Consider the following 18,123-nt stretch of genomic DNA (forward strand, 5'->3'; position numbering starts at 1 on the left):
CCTGTCATTACCAACACAAACATTAATGGTGGAGTCCGAGTCTCCCAGGTGTACGGGGTCAGCTGTGGCACCTGTTTCTGTGGTCGTCATCTCCAGGGCCTCCCTGATGGTCTCCTGCACCTGTCATTACCAACAGAAACATTAATGGTGGAGTCTGAGTCTCCCAGGTGTACGGGGTCAGCTGTGGCACCTGTCTCTGTGGTCGTCATCTCCAGGGCCTCCCTGATGGTCTCCTGCACCTGTCATTACCAACACAAACATTAATGGTGGAGGCTGGACTATAATGAAGCATCAGGCTCTGAGTTAAGTAACTGGACTATAATGAAGCATCAGGCTCTGAGTAAAGTAACTGGACTATAATGAAGCATCAGGCTCTGAGTAAAGTAACTGGACTATAATGAAGCATCTGGCTCTGAGTAAAGTAACTGGACTATAATGAAGCATCTGGCTCTGAGTAAAGTAACTGGACTATAATGAAGCATCTGGCTCTGAGTAAAGTAACTGGACTATAATGAAGCATCTGGCTCTGAGTAAAGTAACTGGACTATAATGAAGCATCTGGCTCTGAGTTAAGAGATAATAGACATGCTGACATACACAAATGGGTCAACATGTGAAGGACTCAAGTATAACATGCTGCCTTGAGACTTGGGTTATAATATTAGTTATGAGTCAAGTCATTAGTTCTAACTGATGAAGCATTGTCTATATTCTGGACCCAAAGTCTTTATTTAGTTGTAGTAAACACTGACCTGAGGGTGTGTGTACTCCCCTAATTGTGCTTGCGGGGGTTGAGCTTTGGCTCTTTGGTCCCGCCTCTCAACTGTCAATCAGCAGGTGTACAAGTTCCTGAGCCTATTGGGTTCTATCATATCTACACTTGAAACTGTGTATGGAGTCAGCTTCCACCACATCACTTGCTAATGCATTCCATTTGACTTGGACACTAAAACAGTTCTTTCTAATATCTCTGCGACTCATTTGGGCACTCAGTTTCCACCTGTGTCCCCTAGTGCGTGTGCCCCTTGTGTTAAATAGCCTGTCTTTATCTACCCTATCAATTCCCTTGAGAATCTTGAATGTGGTGATCATGTCCCCCCCTAACTCTTCTGTCTTCCAGCTAAGTGAGGTTTAATTCCTGTAGCCTCTCCTCGTAGCTCATACCTCTCAGCTCGGGTACTAGTCTGGTGGCAAACCTTTGAAGCTTTTCCAGTTTGGTCTTATCCTTGACTAGATATGGACTCCATGCTGGGGCTGCATACTCCAGGATTGGCCTGACATATGTGGTATACAAAGTTCTGAATGATTCTTTACAAAAGTTTCTGAATGCTGTTCTTATGTTGGCCAGCCTGGCATATATATGTGTGTGTGTGTGTGTGTGTACTCACCTAATTGTGCTTGCGGGGGTTGAGCTTTGGCTCTTTGGTCCCGCCTCTCAACTGTCAATCAACTGGTGTACAGATTCCTGAGCCTACTGGGCTCTATCATATCTACATTTGAAACTGTGTATGGAGTCAGCCTCCACCACATCATTGCCTAATGCATTCCATCCGTTAACTACTCTGACACTGAAAAAGTTCATTCTAACGTCTCTGTGGCTCATGTGGGTACTCAGTTTCCACCTGTGTCCCCTTGTTCGCGCCCCACCAGTGTTGAATAGTTTATCCTTGTTTACCCGGTTGATTCCTCTGAGGATTTTGTAGGTTGTGATCATGTCTCCCCTTACTCTTCTGTCTTCCAGTGTCGTAAGGTGCATTTCCCGCAGCCTTTCCTCGTAACTCATGCCTCTTAGTTCTGGGACTAGTCTATTGGCATACCTTTGGACTTTTTCCAGCTTCATCTTGTGCTTGACAAGGTATGGGCTCCATGCTGGGGCCGCATACTCCAGGATTGGTCTAACATATGTGGTGTACAAGATTCTGAATTCCTTACACAGGTTCCTGAACGCTGTTCTGATGTTAGCCAGCCTCGCATATGCCGCAGACGTTATTCTTTTTATGTGGGCTTCAGTAGACAGGTTTGGTGTGATATCAACTCCTAGATCTTTCTCTCTGTCCGTTTCATTAAGTACTTCATCTCCTATTCTGTATCCTGTGTCTGGCCTCCTGTTTCCACTGCCTAGTTTCATTACTTTGCATTTACTCGGGTTGAACTTCAACAGCCATTTGTTGGACCATTCACTCAGTCTGTCTAGGTCATCTGTCCGTGTGTGTGTGTAATTACCTAAGTGTAGTTACAGGATGAGAGCTACGCTCGTGGTGTCAAGTCTTCCCAGCACTCTTTGTCATATAACTCTTTGAAACTACTAACGGTCTTGGCCTCCACCACCTTCTCCCCTAACTTGTTCCAACCGTCTACCACTCTGTTTGCGAAAGTGAATTTTCTTATATTTCTTCGGCATCTGTGTTTAGCTAGTTTAAATCTATGACCTCTTGTTCTTAAAGTTCCAGGTCTCAAGAAATCTTCCCTATCGATTTTATCAATTCCTGTTACTATTTTCTATGTAATGATCATATCACCTCTTTTTCTTCTGTCTTCTAGTTTTGTCATATTTAATGCCTCTAACCTCTCCTCGTAGCTCTTGCCCTTCAGTTCTAGGAGCCACTTAGTAGCATGTCTTTGCACCTTTTCCAGTTTGTTGATGTGCTTCTTAAGATATGGGCACCACACAACCGCTGCATATTCTAGCTTTGGCCTAACAAAAGTCATGAACAATTTCTTTAGTATTTCCCCATCCATGTATTTAAAAGCAATTCTGAAGTTAGAAAGTTTGGCAAAGGCTCCTCGCACAATATTCTTTATGTGGTCCTCAGGTGATAGTTTTCTATCTAGAACCACCCCTAGATCTCTTTCTTTATCAGAATTCTTTAAAGATTTCTCACATAATATATAGATTGTGTGGGTCTATGTTCTCCTATTCCACATTCCATAACATGGCCGGTCGGCCGAGCCGGTCAACCGAGCGAGGGAGCCGTCGGCCGAGCGGACAGCACGCGGGATTTGTGATCCTGTGGCCCTGGATTTGATCCCAGGTGCCAGCGAGAAATAATGGGCAGAGTTTCTTACACCCTAGGCCCCTGTTACCTAGCAGTAAAATAGGTACCTGGGTGTTAGTCAGCTGTCACGGGCTGCTTCCTGGGGGTGGAGGCCTGGTCGAGGACCGGGCCGCGGGGACACTAAAGCCCCGAAATCATCTCAAGATAACCTCAAGATATAGCATTTATTAACATTAAATTCCATTTGCCAAGTGGTGCTCCATATACTTATTTTGTCCAGGTCATCTTGAAGGGCATGACAATCATCTAAGTTTCTTATCCTTCCTATTATCTTAGCATCATCAGCAAACATGTTCATATAATTCTGTATACCAACTGGTAGATCATTTATGTAGACAATAAACATCACTGGTGCAAGAACTGAACCCTGTGGTACTCCACTTGTGACATTTCTCCAGTCTGATACATTGCCTCTGATCACTGCCCTCATTTTTCTATCAGTCAGAAAATTTTTCATCCATGTTAGAAGCTTACCTGTCACCCCTCCAATATTTTCCAGTTTCCAGAACAACCTCTTATGTGGAACTCTGTCGAAAGCCTTGTTTAGGTCCAGATAGATGCTGTCAACCCAACCATCTCTTTCCTGTAATATCTCTGTTGCTCGATCATAGAAACTGAGTAAAATCGATACACAGGATCTTCCAGATCGAAAACCATACTGTCTGTCTGATATTATATAATTTCTCTCCAGGTATTCTACCCATTTAGTTTTAATTATTTTTTCCAATATTTTGACTATTACACTTGTCAATGATACAGGTCTATAATTAAGGGGGTCTTCCCTGCTTCCACTTTTGTAGATTGGAACTACGTTAGCCTTTTTCCACACATCAGCTACAACTCCTGTAAACAGGGATGCCTGAAAAATCAGTTGAAGTGGAATGCTGAGCTCAGGTGCACATTCTCTCAGAACTCATGGTGAAACTCCATCTGGACCAACTGCCTTGTTCTTATTTAGCTCCTTGAGCATTTTTTCCACTGTCTCTAGACACCTCTATGTGCTCTATGTTGTTCTCTGGAATTCTTATTGTATCTGGTTCCCTAAAGATTTCATTTTGTACAAACACACTTTGGAACTTTTCGTTTAATGTTTCACACATTTCCTTTTCATTTTCCGTGAATCTATTTCCCATTTTCAACCTCTGTATATCATCCTTTACCTGCAATTTGTTGTTTATGAATTTATAGAATAGACCTGGATCTGTTTTACATTTGTCTGCAATCCCTTTTTCAAAATTTCTTTCTGCCTCTCTCCTCACTGCCGTGTAGTTGTTTCTCGCATCTTTGTATCGCTGGTATGTTTGGGGGTTTGGCCTCTTCCTGTATTGATTCCATTTTTGTGTCTTTTGGTCTCTGGCCCTCTCGCACTTTCTGTTGAACCAATCCTGTTTCCTAGTTCTGCTTCTCTGTTTTGGTATAAATTTTTTTGTGCCTTTATCATATATTTCACAAAACTTGACATGTGTACTCACCTAGTTGTACTCACCTAGTTGTGTTTGCGGGGGTTGAGCTCTGGCTCTTTGGTCCCGCCTCTCAACCGTCAAGCAACAGGTGTACAGATTCCTGAGCCTATCGGGCTCTGTCATATCTACACTTGAAACTGTGTATGGAGTCAGCCTCCACCACATCACCCCCTAATGCATTCCATTTGTCAACCACTCTGACACTAAAAAAGTTCCTTCTAATATCTCTGTGGCTCATTTGGGCACTCAGTTTCCACCTGTGTCCCCTTGTGCGTGTTCCCCTTGTGTTAAATAGACTGTCTTTATCTACCCTATCAATCCCCTTCAGAATCTTGAATGTGGTGATCATGTCCCCCCTAACTCTTCTGTCTTCCAGCGAAGTGAGGTTTAATTCCCGTAGTCTCTCCTCGTAGCTCATACCTCTAAGCTCGGGTACTAGTCTGGTGGCAAACCTTTGAACCTTTTCCAGTTTAGTCTTATCCTTGACTAGATATGGACTCCATGCTGGAGCTGCATACTCCAGGATTGGCCTGACATATGTGGTATACAAAGTTCTGAATGATTCTTTACACAAGTTTCTGAATGCCGTTCGTATGTTGGCCAGCCTGGCATATGCCCTGATGTTATCCGCTTGATATGTGCTGCAGGAGACAGGTCTGGCGTGATATCAACCCCCAAGTCTTTTTCCTTCTCTGACTCCTGAAGAATTTCCTCTCCCAGATGATACCTTGTATCTGGCCTCCTGCTCCCTACACCTATCTTCATTACCTTACATTTGGTTGGGTTAAACTCTAACAACCATTTGTTCGACCATTCCTTCAGCTTGTCTAGGTCTTCTTGAAGCCTCAAACAGTCCTCTTCTGTTTTAATCCTTCTCATAATTTTAGCATCGTCCGCAAACATTGAGAGAAATGAATCGATACCCTCCGGGAGATCATTTACATATATCAGAAACAAGATAGGACCGAGTACAGAGCCCTGTGGGACTCCACTCGTGACTTCACGCCAATCGGAGGTCTCACCCCTCACCGTAACACTACTTCCTATTGCTTAGATACTCCCTAATCCACTGGAGCACTTTACCAGCTACACCTGCCTGTCTCTCCAGCTTATGTACTAGCCTCTTATGCGGTACTGTGTCAAAGGCTTTCCGACAATCCAAGAAAATGCAGTCCGCCCAGCACTCTCTTTCTTGCTTAATCTGTGTCACCTGATCGTAGAATTCTATCAAGCCTGTAAGGCAAGATTTACCCTCCCTGAATCCATGTTGGCGATTTGTCACGAAGTCCCTTCTCTCCAGATGTGTTACCAGGTTTTTTCTCACGATCTTCTCCATCACCTTGCATGGTATACAAGTCAAGGACACTGGCCTGTAGTTCAGTGCCTCTTGTCTGTCGCCCTTTTTGTATATTGGGGCCACATTATGTGGATGTGTGTGTGTGTGTGTGTGTGTGTACTCACCTAGTTGTGTCTGCAGGATCGAGCATTGACTCTTGGATCCCGCCTTTCGAGCATCGGTTGTTTACAGCAATGACTCCTGTCCCATTTCCCTATCATACCTGGTTTTAAAATTATGAATAGTACTTGCTTCCACAACCTGTTCCTGAAGTGCATTCCATTTTCCCACTACTCTCACGCTAAAAGAAAACTTCCTAACATCTCTGTGACTCATCTGAGTTTCAAGCTTCCATCCATGTCCCCTCGTTCTGTTACTATTCCATGTGAACATTTCGTCTATGTCCACTCTGTCAATCCCTCTGAGTATCTTATACGTTCCTATCATGTCCCCCCTCTCCCTTGTTCTTTCTAGTGTCGTAAGGCACAGTTCCCTCAGGCGCTCCTCATACCCCATCCCTCGTAGCTCTGGGACGAGTCTCGTTGCAAACCTCTGAACCTTTTCCAGTTTCATTATATGCTTCTTCAGATGGGGACTCCATGATGAGGCGGCATACTCTAAGACTGGCCTCACGTAGGCAGTGTAAAGCGCCCTAAATGCCTCCTTACTTAGGTTTCTGAATGATGTTCTAACTTTTGCCAGTGTAGAGTACGCTGCTGTCGTTATCCTATTTATATGTGCCTCAGGAGATAGATTAGGTGTTACGTCCACCCCCAGGTCTCTTTCATGCGTCGTCACAGGTAGGCTGTTCCCCTTCATTGTGTACTGTCCCTTTGGTCTCCTATCTCCTAGTCCCATTTCCATAACTTTACATTTGCTCGTGTTGAATTCCAGTAGCCATTTCTCTGACCATCTCTGCAACCTGTTCAGGTCCTCTTGGAGGATCCTGCAAGCCTCATCTGTCACAACTCTTCTCATCAACTTTGCGTCATCCGCAAACATCGACATGTAGGACTCTACGCCTGTAAACATGTCGTTAACATATACAAGAAATAGAATTGGTCCCAGCACCGATCCTTGTGGTACTCCACTTGTTACTGTTCGCCAGTCAGACTTCTCGCCCCTTACCATAACTCTTTGGCTCCTTCCTGTTAGGTAGTTCCTTATCCATGCTAGGACCTTTCCCCCCACCCCCGCCTGCCTCTCGAGCTTGAACAGCAGTCTCATGTGTGGTACTGTATCAAAGGCTTTTTGGCAGTCCAGAAATATGCAGTCTGCCCAACCATCTCTGTCCTGTCTTATCCTCGTTATTTTATCATAGAATTCCAGAAGGTTTGTTAGGCACGATTTCCCTGTCCAGAACCCATGTTGATGTTTGTTCACAAACTTAATGTTCTCCAGGTGTGCAACCAGTCGTAGCCTAATTATTCTTTCCAGTATTTTACAGGGGATGCTTGTCAGTGATACAAGTCTATAGTTAAGTGCCTCCTCCCTATCACCTTTCTTGAAGATCGGCACGACATTTGCCTTCTTCCAGCAACTGGGCAATTCTCCTGACATAAGTGACTCATTAAAGATCATTGCCAGAGGCACGCTGAGGGCCTGTGCTGCTTCTTTTAGTATGCACGGTGATACTTTGTCTGGTCCAACTGCTTTAGTTGCATCTAGAGTTGTCAACTGTTTCATTACCTCCTCTGCTGTCACCTCTATATCTGATAGTCTTTCATCTAGGGTAACCCCTTCCAACAATGGGAGCTGCTCAGGCTCGGTAGTGAACACTCCATGGAAACTGGCATTCAGTGCCTCGCAGATTTCCTTGTCACTTTCAGTATATGCCCCCTCTGTCTTCCTTAGTCTTGTCACTTGGTCGTTCACCGACATTTTGCTTCTTATATGACTGTGTAGTAACTTAGGTTGTTTTTTCGCTTTGATTGCAATATTGTTCTCATAGTCCCTTTCCGATGTTCGTCTTATGTTAATGTAATCGTTCCTAGCTCTGTTGTATCTGATCCTGTTGTCCTCTGTCCTTTGTCTTCTGTACTTCCTCCACTCCCGCCTGCCGGCCATTTTTGCTTCCTGACACTGTCTATTAAACCATGGGTTATTATATTCCTTCTTATTTTTTCCCTTTACCGTTGGTATAAATCTCTCTTCGGCCTCCTGGCATTTCTGTATGACTAGGTCCATCATATCTTGGACTGTTTTTCCTCTAATTTCTTCCTCCCACTGCACTTCACCCAGATAGTCCCTTATCCTCTTATAGTCCCCCTTTCCTGTAGTCAACTCTCCTTTCCCAGATCTCTTGTCCCATGGTCATAAGTTTGAACTCCATCATGTAGTCAAAGACTAGGACACAATGGTCACTGGCCCCTAGAGGTATTTCATGCTCTAAATTCTCGATATCTGTGTGTGTGTGTGTGTGTGTGTGTGTGTTCGTATGTGTGTGTGTGTGTGTGTGTGTGTGTGTGTGTGTGTGTGTGTGTGTGTGTGTGTGTGTGTGTGTGTGTGTGTGTGTGTGTGTGTGTGTATACTCACCTATTTGTACTCACCTATTTGTGCTTGCGGGGGTTGAGCTTTGGCTCTTTGGTCCCGCCTCTCAACTGTCAATCAACTGGTGTACAGATTCCTGAGCCTACTGGGCTCTATCATATCTACATTTAAAACTGTGTATGGAGTCAGCCTCCACCACATCACTGCCTAATGCATTCCATCCGTTAACTACTCTGACACTGAAAAAGTTCCTTCTAACGTCTCTGTGGCTCATGTGGGTACTCAGTTTCCACCTGTGTCCCCTTGTTCGCGTCCCACCAGTGTTGAATAGTTTATCCTTGTTTACCCAGTCGATTCCTCTGAGGATTTTGTAGGTTGTGATCATGTCTCCTGTGTGTGTGTGTGTGTGTGTGTGTGTGTGTGTGTGTGTGTGTGTGTGTGTGTGTGTGTGTGTGTGTGTGTGTGTGTGTGTGTGAAAAAAACAGCTTTGAATGTAATGAAACGCCATTTTCTGGGTGAGTCCCGGAGGCTCCCCAGAGCTATCCAGGCAGATATGAATATCCCTAACTTTGGCATCAGTCAATGTGGGTGGAGTTCTAGGCCTACTGGGGACCACGAGCCAAAACCTGGCCCCCCTCAGAGAGGCACAAGGAGTAATGGCCTGTAGAAATACACATGTGATTTTGGAGCATTCTATATCTGCCATCGACCAGGACAGGCACCCAGAAAGGTAAGTGCCCCAAAACAAACCCCTATTCTGGTTAAAACGACGAAAATAAACAAACAAGTGGACAGAACTCCCCAAATGATAACGAGCAAATGAGCATGACGTCATACGAGCCGTGCCGCATGTCTGCGCAGTCCCCCCCTCCTCAGGAGGGGAAAGCAGGAGCCCTAGACCCTCCACGCCGGCGATCCACACCCCAGTTCTGAGGCTAGATATCAAAATACGCAAAAACCTCTGACCAGAGGGAGAGAGGGTTGCCGGGGAGCCTCTGGGACTCGCTCAGAAAATAGGCTTTTCATTACATTCAACGCTGGTTTTCATGGGGGTAGCCCCTACGGCTCCCTGGAGCTACTTCACAAAAGACGAAAAAGAAAATGGACTTACCTAGGAGGCGGTCGGTGCTCACATCTCAACTCGAGATGTGAGCACCGAGACAGGTGAGACACCGAGCAAGTTGACACAGGCTGCAGCCGCCGACCCAAAGTGATACAGGCCCGACAAGGCCCAGGAATGTTAACGAGGTAGCATGCAGCCAGGACCCTGTTCAACCGCCAAAAACCCCGTACACGAATGTCAGCCTAGGACATGTTCCCAGAGACGGCAACAAGAGCAGCAAACTTACGAACGTCATGGGCACAAGGATAGACCACTGGGTGGCTAGACTTAATAACAATGCAAACGACCTGAGAGACCTGCACCCAAAGCTCATCCCTGGACACAAAAGTCATGGCATGCAAATAATGGCTGCAACCGGACACAAAACATGATGCACCCCCGGCCTGACCAACCAAGCATCAACAACCCAAGGATTTCTCCAGAAACCTGCAGTCTCATTGTTCGCCAGAAAAGAAGGAAGACAGCTGCAAACGAACAAACCTATCACCACGACCAAAAGAGCAGAAACCCCTGCGCCGTAGGAGAGCATGAAGCTCTCCAACCTGACCCTCAGAGGCCAATGCCAACAGGAAAAAGAGCCTTAGAAAAACAATCCTGAACTGAAGGGGAGCCACAAAAAAACGAGGAGAAGAGAGATAGGAGAGCACTCTGTCCAAAGACCAGGACTGCTCAGGCTGCACATGAGCAGGCCGGAGGTGAAACAATGCGCGAGACAGCTTGAGGAGCTGTGCAGAAGTTACATCTTTACTGAAAGCAAGCTGCAGCGGCTCCGCCAACGACGCACGATACGAGGCGACAATATTCGGCATAAGAGGACGTTCCTGGAACAACAATGAGAGAAAGAACAACACCACCCAAACTGAAAGGAAAGTGCAAAAACGAAGAGTCAAAAAGAACCGGAAGGATCGCCAGGAAACTTAATACTGCTGCCAAGATGAAGCCCGCAGGTGGGAAACCATCAAAGAAGCCACTTGATCACCATACAGATGGTGATAAACCAGAGTCAAAAAACACCAAATGCAAAGACTTGAGGAGAAGAGTGAACCAGTCTCGTAACGGACCAGGCAGATCTATTGAAAGAGGCGGAGCCACGGAAAACCTCTGGGTCCGGACACCGGGCAAGCAGCGCCTGAAACTACGGCTAGGCCGGCCACCACGGGGCCAAGAGGACTACTCGCCTCTGGTAAGTCTCTAAGCAAGCCAGAACCTGGAGCAACAGCTGAACCGGGACAAAGAGGTACAGGAACCACCACCTTGACCAGTCCTGGCGGAAGGTGTCGATTCCAATGGCCTCATGGTTCGGGAAGGGCGCCACATATACCGGAAGATGCCTCGACCCCACACCAAAGCGATGAGGTCCACCTGAATGGGCACCTGAACTTCTGGCAGAGCCAACTGAATGAGTTCGCATCGACCGTCCATTCCGTGGTCAGGGGAACGAATTGGGATAGGCCGTTCACCAGGACATTGGACACCCCCCCCCCCCAGAAGTGAACCCCCAGGAGAGCCAAACTCCGAGAACTCAGCAGACGAGTCACCCAAAGCGACCAGTCCCAAAGATCCAAGGACTGCATTGAACCCCCTCAATTCAGGCAATGAACCACCAGGGAGCAGTCCGAATGGAGCCGGATCGTCGATCCGCAGGCGACCCGAACCCTCCGAAGCGCGAAACCACAACTCAGCGAACACCCGCACCGTGCTGTGGGCCCGACGGAAGGACGGACCCCACTGCCCCTGGCCGGCCTGGTGAGCACTGGTCACAAAGCCCCAGCCGAGAGATGACGCTTCCATGAACACATCGAGCGATGGCTCGGATAGGCACCAAGGTAATGAACCCAGAAAAAACCGAAGAGGAAGCTGGCAATGCAGCAGCTGACGTAAGCCCCCCCCCCCCCAGGGGTGGAACCCAGCAATCGCACGAGAGGCGAAAGGGACGTCCCCGAAGGAACCAGAACAGCCGACGAAGCCAAACCCGACCAGTGAGTGGACCATCATCACAAAGTTCAGACTCCCACAAACCCTCGAGCAACCTCAGAGTGACTAGGGAACCCGCCAGAAACAAACACACAGGGACTGCAGCCGAAGGAGTGACTCCTAGAGGGAGAGACAAGGAAGTGGTCTGAGAATCCCATACAAGACCCAGCCAGGTCTGAATCTGGGAAGGAACCAGATGGGACTTCTGCCAGTTCACCAGGAACCCGAATCCCGGCTAGCTGGAAAAGCACTAAACCCCTGGCGAGCAGACACACGGACCAACTGGGAGCCCAAACCAGCCAGTCGTCAAGGTAGGCCAACACCTGAACACCTAACAGACGCATACAGGTCACCACGACTCGGGTAAAGAGTGTGAACATGTGAGACCCCTGGTTCAACCCGAACGGGAGACAACGAAAGCAGTAACTCCGACGCCCCACAACAAAACCGAGCCAGTCCCTGAACCCAGGATGAATAGGGACATGCCAATACGCGTCCTTGAGGTCCAAGGACACCATCGAAGCACCCGGCTCCACCAGCAGCCGGACCTGGGGCAGAGTGGTCATCCAAAAGGAGGGGCAGGAAACCCAGGGGTTCAGACATGATAAGTCCAGAATGAACCGCAGGTCCACACAGTCCCATTTCGGAACCAGAAACGGCAGGAAACCCACCCGAGAGACGTCGTCATTTCGACCACGCCCAAGCTCACTCACTCCAAGACGACCTGACAAAGCGCAGGAGAAGAGGCCTGCCCTGCCAGCCCCTACCCCCCCCCCCCCCTAAGGAGGAGGAGCCACCCAACGGCACTGCAGGCCATGAGAAAAACTGCAAAATGGCCGATGCCCCTTATGAGAATCCGACCTGCACACAGAGCGATCACCGCGACGACCAGGTGCAGCTGGGATCGAAGGTGGCACCGGCTCTGAAACTGGCACCTATGGCCTACCCGACGAGCAGAACCATGAGCCCTGGCACAACCCCTCCGGGAAGAACCCACCCAGGAACCCCACAGAACCAACAAGTCAGACATTGGGCAGCAGCTGGAAGAAGCTGCCCGCATATACTGCTTGACTGCAGAGGCCGCAAACAACAAAAGACAAAAGGGCAAAGACAGTCTAAGAGTCAGGGCCCAAGCAGATTCCAAGGAGGAAGCGAGAACCACCTCTCGACACGAGAGATGTGCAGAGAAAACCACGACAGTGCATCCCACAGGATCGTCGCAAACACCTTCAAAAGTGCAGACGACGCACGAGCAGCCGAGACCGAAGCACCAGATCCAAGGAACGGCCCCAAGCGCCTCCACCACATTCTCAAGCCAATCCAAAGACAGCTCCAGGAGGGAAAAGAAACGCAGGACTGAAGTCAACAGGCCACATGCACGCAAGTCCTCTGCCACAAGTGCAGCCGACAGGGAAGGAACCTGTACGTGAAGTTGAACCGTGCCAACATCCAGCAGAAGGGTCGGAGCAAAAAGGCACTCATTAAGGTGCTCAAAGTCGCCCCCCCAGGTAAACCTGGACCACAGTCAACGCCTCGCGCCACTCAAGCATCTGGGTATGACAGAAGGCTTCCCAAGCATCCAGCAAGAACAAAGGGCAGTCCATAAGCCAGGAAGAACCCTGAACCTCATAACAAACCCGGTACAGAGACGAAGCCTCAAACCTGAAAGAAGATGGATCCATTATGGAGGCATACTCCGAGTCGTGCAGGAGGTGAGCCGCAATGGCCGCCCGCACCTCAGCAGGCGAGACGCGGGAAGCTGAAAACCTCTGGAAGGACGGAACTGAAGGACCAGCAAGGACACAGAACCGAACCTGGGGTGGAGCCGAACCCAAATCCAACTCGTTCGCAGAGGGGGGAAAGGAAAACCCCACTCCTTGTAACAGTAAGCCTCACTTGGAGAGTCTTCCAACCCTGCAAGGGTCCAACGGGGCCCAAAGCCCCTAAGTCAGCTCCTCCCCAGCCCTGGGAGCCTCCACATCAGGCCTCGGGAGCGAGTCGTCCTTCAAAGCCCCGGTCTCACAAGAAAAAGCCGAGGCGGCCAGAATGGCAGAAAGAGAATGGGCCCAATGGTCAGACCCAGGAGCTACGGCTGGAGGAACAGACTAGAATGCCTCCATCGCCACCCAGGAAGGGGGCAACCCCCGAAACCGCCCGAGTCTCAGAAACCTCTAAACCCTGCCCCAACCCCGAAGCCCTCAGACACTTATGAGCCAGAAGTGGGGGGGGGGGGGCGGTTGAGGAACCGAATGAATTACAGCAGGGAAAGAACAAGGGGGCACGGACTGAACCAAGGCCGAAGTGACCAACACCCCAAAGTCTGGGTCCCTATAAGCAAAACGGGGCAGCCTCAGGGTATCCGGGGAAGCAACCAACCGAACACGTTGCAACAACCTAAACCTATCCTGCAACGTGTGAGCCGCCTGCACCCGAACAATGTCATCTGTAGATTGGGTGAACTGAGTCACAAACAAGCAACAAATCTCGCAGGACTCCGGGTCGAATGTGTCACCGACCCAACAGGCAGCATGACGGAGGCAAAAACAATAAGTGTCGCCCTGAGACAAGGGGACAGACCAACCCTCAAACTCGCACAAAGTGAGAGGGGACTCAGGAGTCACATCCATCGGACCCGAGTGCCCCCGCGGGGTTTCCCAGGGCCACTAGACTGGGTCTGCTAAGGGTAATCCCAGGCAGTGTACTGCTAACCGGCGCCTAAGCTACCAAACAACACTGCTAAAGCTGAACCCCCTGGGACGTGTCCACTCACGAGGGCAAAGCAGTGGGTATCAGCAAACAAAAGCAACCCCTAGTAAAACGGGAAAGTAATACCGAGGCAGACCCCCCCCCCCTACCAATAAAAAAAAGATAAACCTCACAAGACGGCAACGTACCCAAAGGGAACAGAGCCAGCTGTTGTTATAGGTGAAAACTAGCTGCATAGTACCCCGCACCCTAACAACTGCAAATTCTACCACTTACCCCAAGGCAAACAAGGGCGGGAACCCTCCCCCTCCCCAAACACTCGGGGGAAGGGGGGTTCGCTGAGCAGCAAAAGACCAACAGAGGTAGACCCAAGGTGACTTCTGGATGATAACCCCAAGCCCCAAGGGCAGTACTTACAGGGCACTTAGGGAAGGGAACCCTAAGCGCATGCAGCACGAGCACCTTGAAATAATACTCCCAGTTCCCACGCCACCGTAAGAGCAGCACTGAACCAAAGCATAGCACAACACAACACAAGAGTCAGGAGCTGGAGCCACACGACTGCGATGCATCACACCAGCCGAAGAACTGGGGTGTGGATCGTTGGTACGAGGGTCTGGGGCTTCACCTTCCCCCTCCCAGGGAAGGGGGGGAGCTGCGCAGACATGAGGCATAGCTCCGGTGACGTCATGCTCGCTTGGTAGTTTTCATTTGGGGAGTTCTGTCCACTCGTTTGTCTATTTTTGCCATTTTAACCAGAACAGGGGTTTGTTTTGGGGTGCTTACCTTTCTGGGTGCCTGTCCTGGTTGATGGCAGATATAGAATGCTCCAAAACCACATGTGCATTTCTATAGGCCATTGCTCCTCGTGCCTCTCTGAGGGGGCCAGGTTCTGGCTCGTGGTCACCGGTAGGCCTAGAACTCCACCCACATCGACTGATGCCAAAGTTAAGGATATTCATGTCAGCCTGGATAGCTCCGGGGCCATAGGGGCTCCCCCAAGAAAAAAATTAGTTAGTAGTTAATAACAGTTGAGAGGCGGGCCGAAAGAGCAGAGCTCAACCCCCGCAAGCAAAGCTAGGTGAATACAGTGTAGTGTACACTTGAGTGCTGACCACAGTGTAGTGTACACTGAGTGCTGACCACAGTGTAGTGTACACTGAGTGCTGACCACAGTGTAGTGAACACTGAGTGCTGACCACAGTGTAGTGAACACTGAGTGCTGACCACAGTGTAGTGTACACTGAGTGCTGACCACAGTGTAGTGTACACTGAGTGCTGACCACAGTGTAGTGTACACTGAGTTCTGACCACAGTGTAGTGTACACTGAGTGCTGACCACAGTGTAGTGAATAGTGAACACTGAGTGCTGACCACAGTGTGTACACTGAGTGCTGACCACAGTGTAGTGTACACTGAGTGCTGACCACAGTGTAGTGTTCACTGAGTTCTGACCACAGTGTAGTGTACACTGAGTTCTGACCACAGTGTAGTGTACACTGAGTGCTGACCACAGTGTAGTGAACACTGAGTGCTGACCACAGTGTAGTGAACACTGAGTGCTGACCACAGTGTAGTGAAACACCAAGATGACAGTTGACTTTATTAATAAAAATGTTTCAGGCTTTAAAACAAAAAGTTTCCTATATATATAAAGTTTACTCTCATCTTGATGTGTCTCCATATCATCCTATATATATAAAGTTTACTCTCATCTTGATGTGTCTCCATATCATCCTATATATATAAAGTTTACTCTCATCTTGATGTGTCTCCATATCATCCTATATATATAAAGTTTACTCTCATCTTGATGTCTCTCCATATCATCCTATATATATAAAGTTTACTCTCATCTTGATGTGTCTCCATATCATCCTATATATATAAAGTTTACTCTCATCTTGATGTGTCTCCATATCAAAAGTGTTTATATAGAGGCAATACTACACTCAGTTGGGTGAGAACAATGTGACCTTCAGCAGCATACCTTCACTGAGGTGTGGACAGTGTTGACATCTGGGAAGAGTTCCTGGCACTTCTGGACCCAATCTTCTACCTTCATGCTGCACTCATCAGCTGTGTCTATGGTTGTGTCAACCTCCTGTACTGTGTTGTCTGTGTCGAGGCTCCCCAACATGGCCTGCAGCTGAGTCTTCCCTTCCTCTCCTTGTGTTGTCATATCCACCACACTGGTATCCTCCAGTTCCAAGAGCTTCATTGCTGACTTGTTCTGCTCTACCAGAGCATAGAGTCTGTCCTGGAGCTGGAGGTGTTGAGTCTTCCAGTCCCCCAGCTGCCCCCGGTACTCCCCCAGCTGGGACAGTACCTCTTCACAGCTGGTAATGAGGCTGCTGATGCTGCTCTTCTGCTCCTCCACCAGGGAACGTAACTTCTTACTGATGCCTCTGGTCGGAGCTTTATTGGGTTTTGTGGGTACCGTTTTCACTGGCACAACTTCCATACCTTTTAGTTTTCTGATAAAGGCCTCCATACCATAATTGACTGGGAACTGAGTAGCAGCAGTGGCAGTGTGCTGGGCACGGCAGCTGGGGCAGCTCAGCTGACCATTCTTGATAGCATTGTCAATACACTGGGAGCAGAATGTGTGGCCACAAGGCAGAGTGCGAGGCCGTAGCAGAGTGTCATCATAATTGTTAAAACACACTGAACATTCCTCTGGGTTGTTATCCTGTGGATAAAGAATATTTGGTTAAGTTACATGTATTTACAACGAAAAAAATTATTTTCTGTGTGAGTCCCTCCGGTTCTCTGGAGCTATCGGACTGATATGCGCATATTAGTCCGGGGTCATCAGTCATCTGGAGTTCAGCCTACCGAGGACCACAAGCCAGAACCTGGCCGCCTCAAAAAGGCAAAGGGAGCAATGGCCTATGGAAACCCCATATATTTGGGGACATTCCATATCTGCCATCAACTGGGGTTAGCACCCAGAAAGGTAGGCATAACAAAACAGACCCCACATGGTAAGAAAAATTGCAACCAAAGACCGAATAGAGAGGCAGATTCCCCCCCACTCCCCATCTAAAGAAACAAGCAAACATCATACACACCGCCACACCACTTGTCCACGCAGCCCTCCCCTCCCTGGGAGGGTGAAGGGGAAGCCCTGGACCTCCCGTACCGGTTACTCACACCCTAATTCTGAGGCTGAGAATCAAAAACAAAATGGAAACCGCCGACCGGAGGGAGCAAGGGTACCGGGGAGCCTCCGGGACTCACCCAGAAAATGGCGTTTCATTACGTTCAACGCTGGTTTTCTGTGTAGAGTTCCTCTGGCTCCCTGGAGCTACCAAACGCTGAAGCCAGTCCCGACCCAGTGAGTAAATCGGCACGGGAAAGGTCAGACTCCTGCACAACTGCTCGAGCAACCACCACATGACCCGGGGAACCCCCTTCCCCCAAACAGCAGAAGGCAGGACTGCAGCAGCAGCAATGCCTCCCGAGGGAGACACAAGGAAGTGTTCCGAGAGTCCCTCACGAGGCCCAGCTGGGTCCTAACCTTTGGATAGAACCAGATGAGACTTCTTCCAGCTCACCAGGAACCAGAATCCGGTGAACTGGGAAAGAACCATCCCCCTGGAGAGCAGACAAGCAGACCGGCTGGGAGCCCACACCAACCAGTTGTCGAGATAGGCCTACACCTGAACCACTAGCAGATGCAGAAGGGCCACCACGAACCGGGAAGCCGCATGAATATGCGAGGCACCAGATTCAACCCAAAAGGAAGGCAACGAAAGCGGTAAGGCTGCCCCTCCACCACAAAACCTAACCAGTCCCTGAACCCCAGATGAATAGGGAGGTGCCAATATACATCCCGGAGATCCAGAATCACCAACCAACAACCCGGCTCTAACAGAAGCCAAACCAGGGACAGAGTAGTTATACGAAAGGAGGGGCAAGGAATCCAGAGGTTCAGCAGGACACGTCCAGAATGAACCACATATCCGCACA

The 18,123-nt window shown here is 48.9% G+C and overlaps 1 protein-coding gene across 1 annotated transcript in view; it reads right to left on the minus strand.

Annotated features, from left to right (window-relative positions):
- LOC138364637 (uncharacterized) overlaps positions 1–18,123 on the minus strand; it is a 170,118-nt gene that overhangs the window by 45,815 nt on the left and 106,180 nt on the right. The window contains exon 3 of the mRNA XM_069324596.1: positions 16,139–16,840. Within this exon, the coding sequence (XP_069180697.1) occupies positions 16,139–16,840 (702 nt within the window). The remainder of the gene's footprint in view (positions 1–16,138; positions 16,841–18,123) is intronic.

Source organism: Procambarus clarkii, chromosome 14 (genome assembly GCF_040958095.1).
Source record: "Procambarus clarkii isolate CNS0578487 chromosome 14, FALCON_Pclarkii_2.0, whole genome shotgun sequence".
Taxonomy (NCBI): Eukaryota; Metazoa; Arthropoda; class Malacostraca; order Decapoda; family Cambaridae; genus Procambarus; species Procambarus clarkii.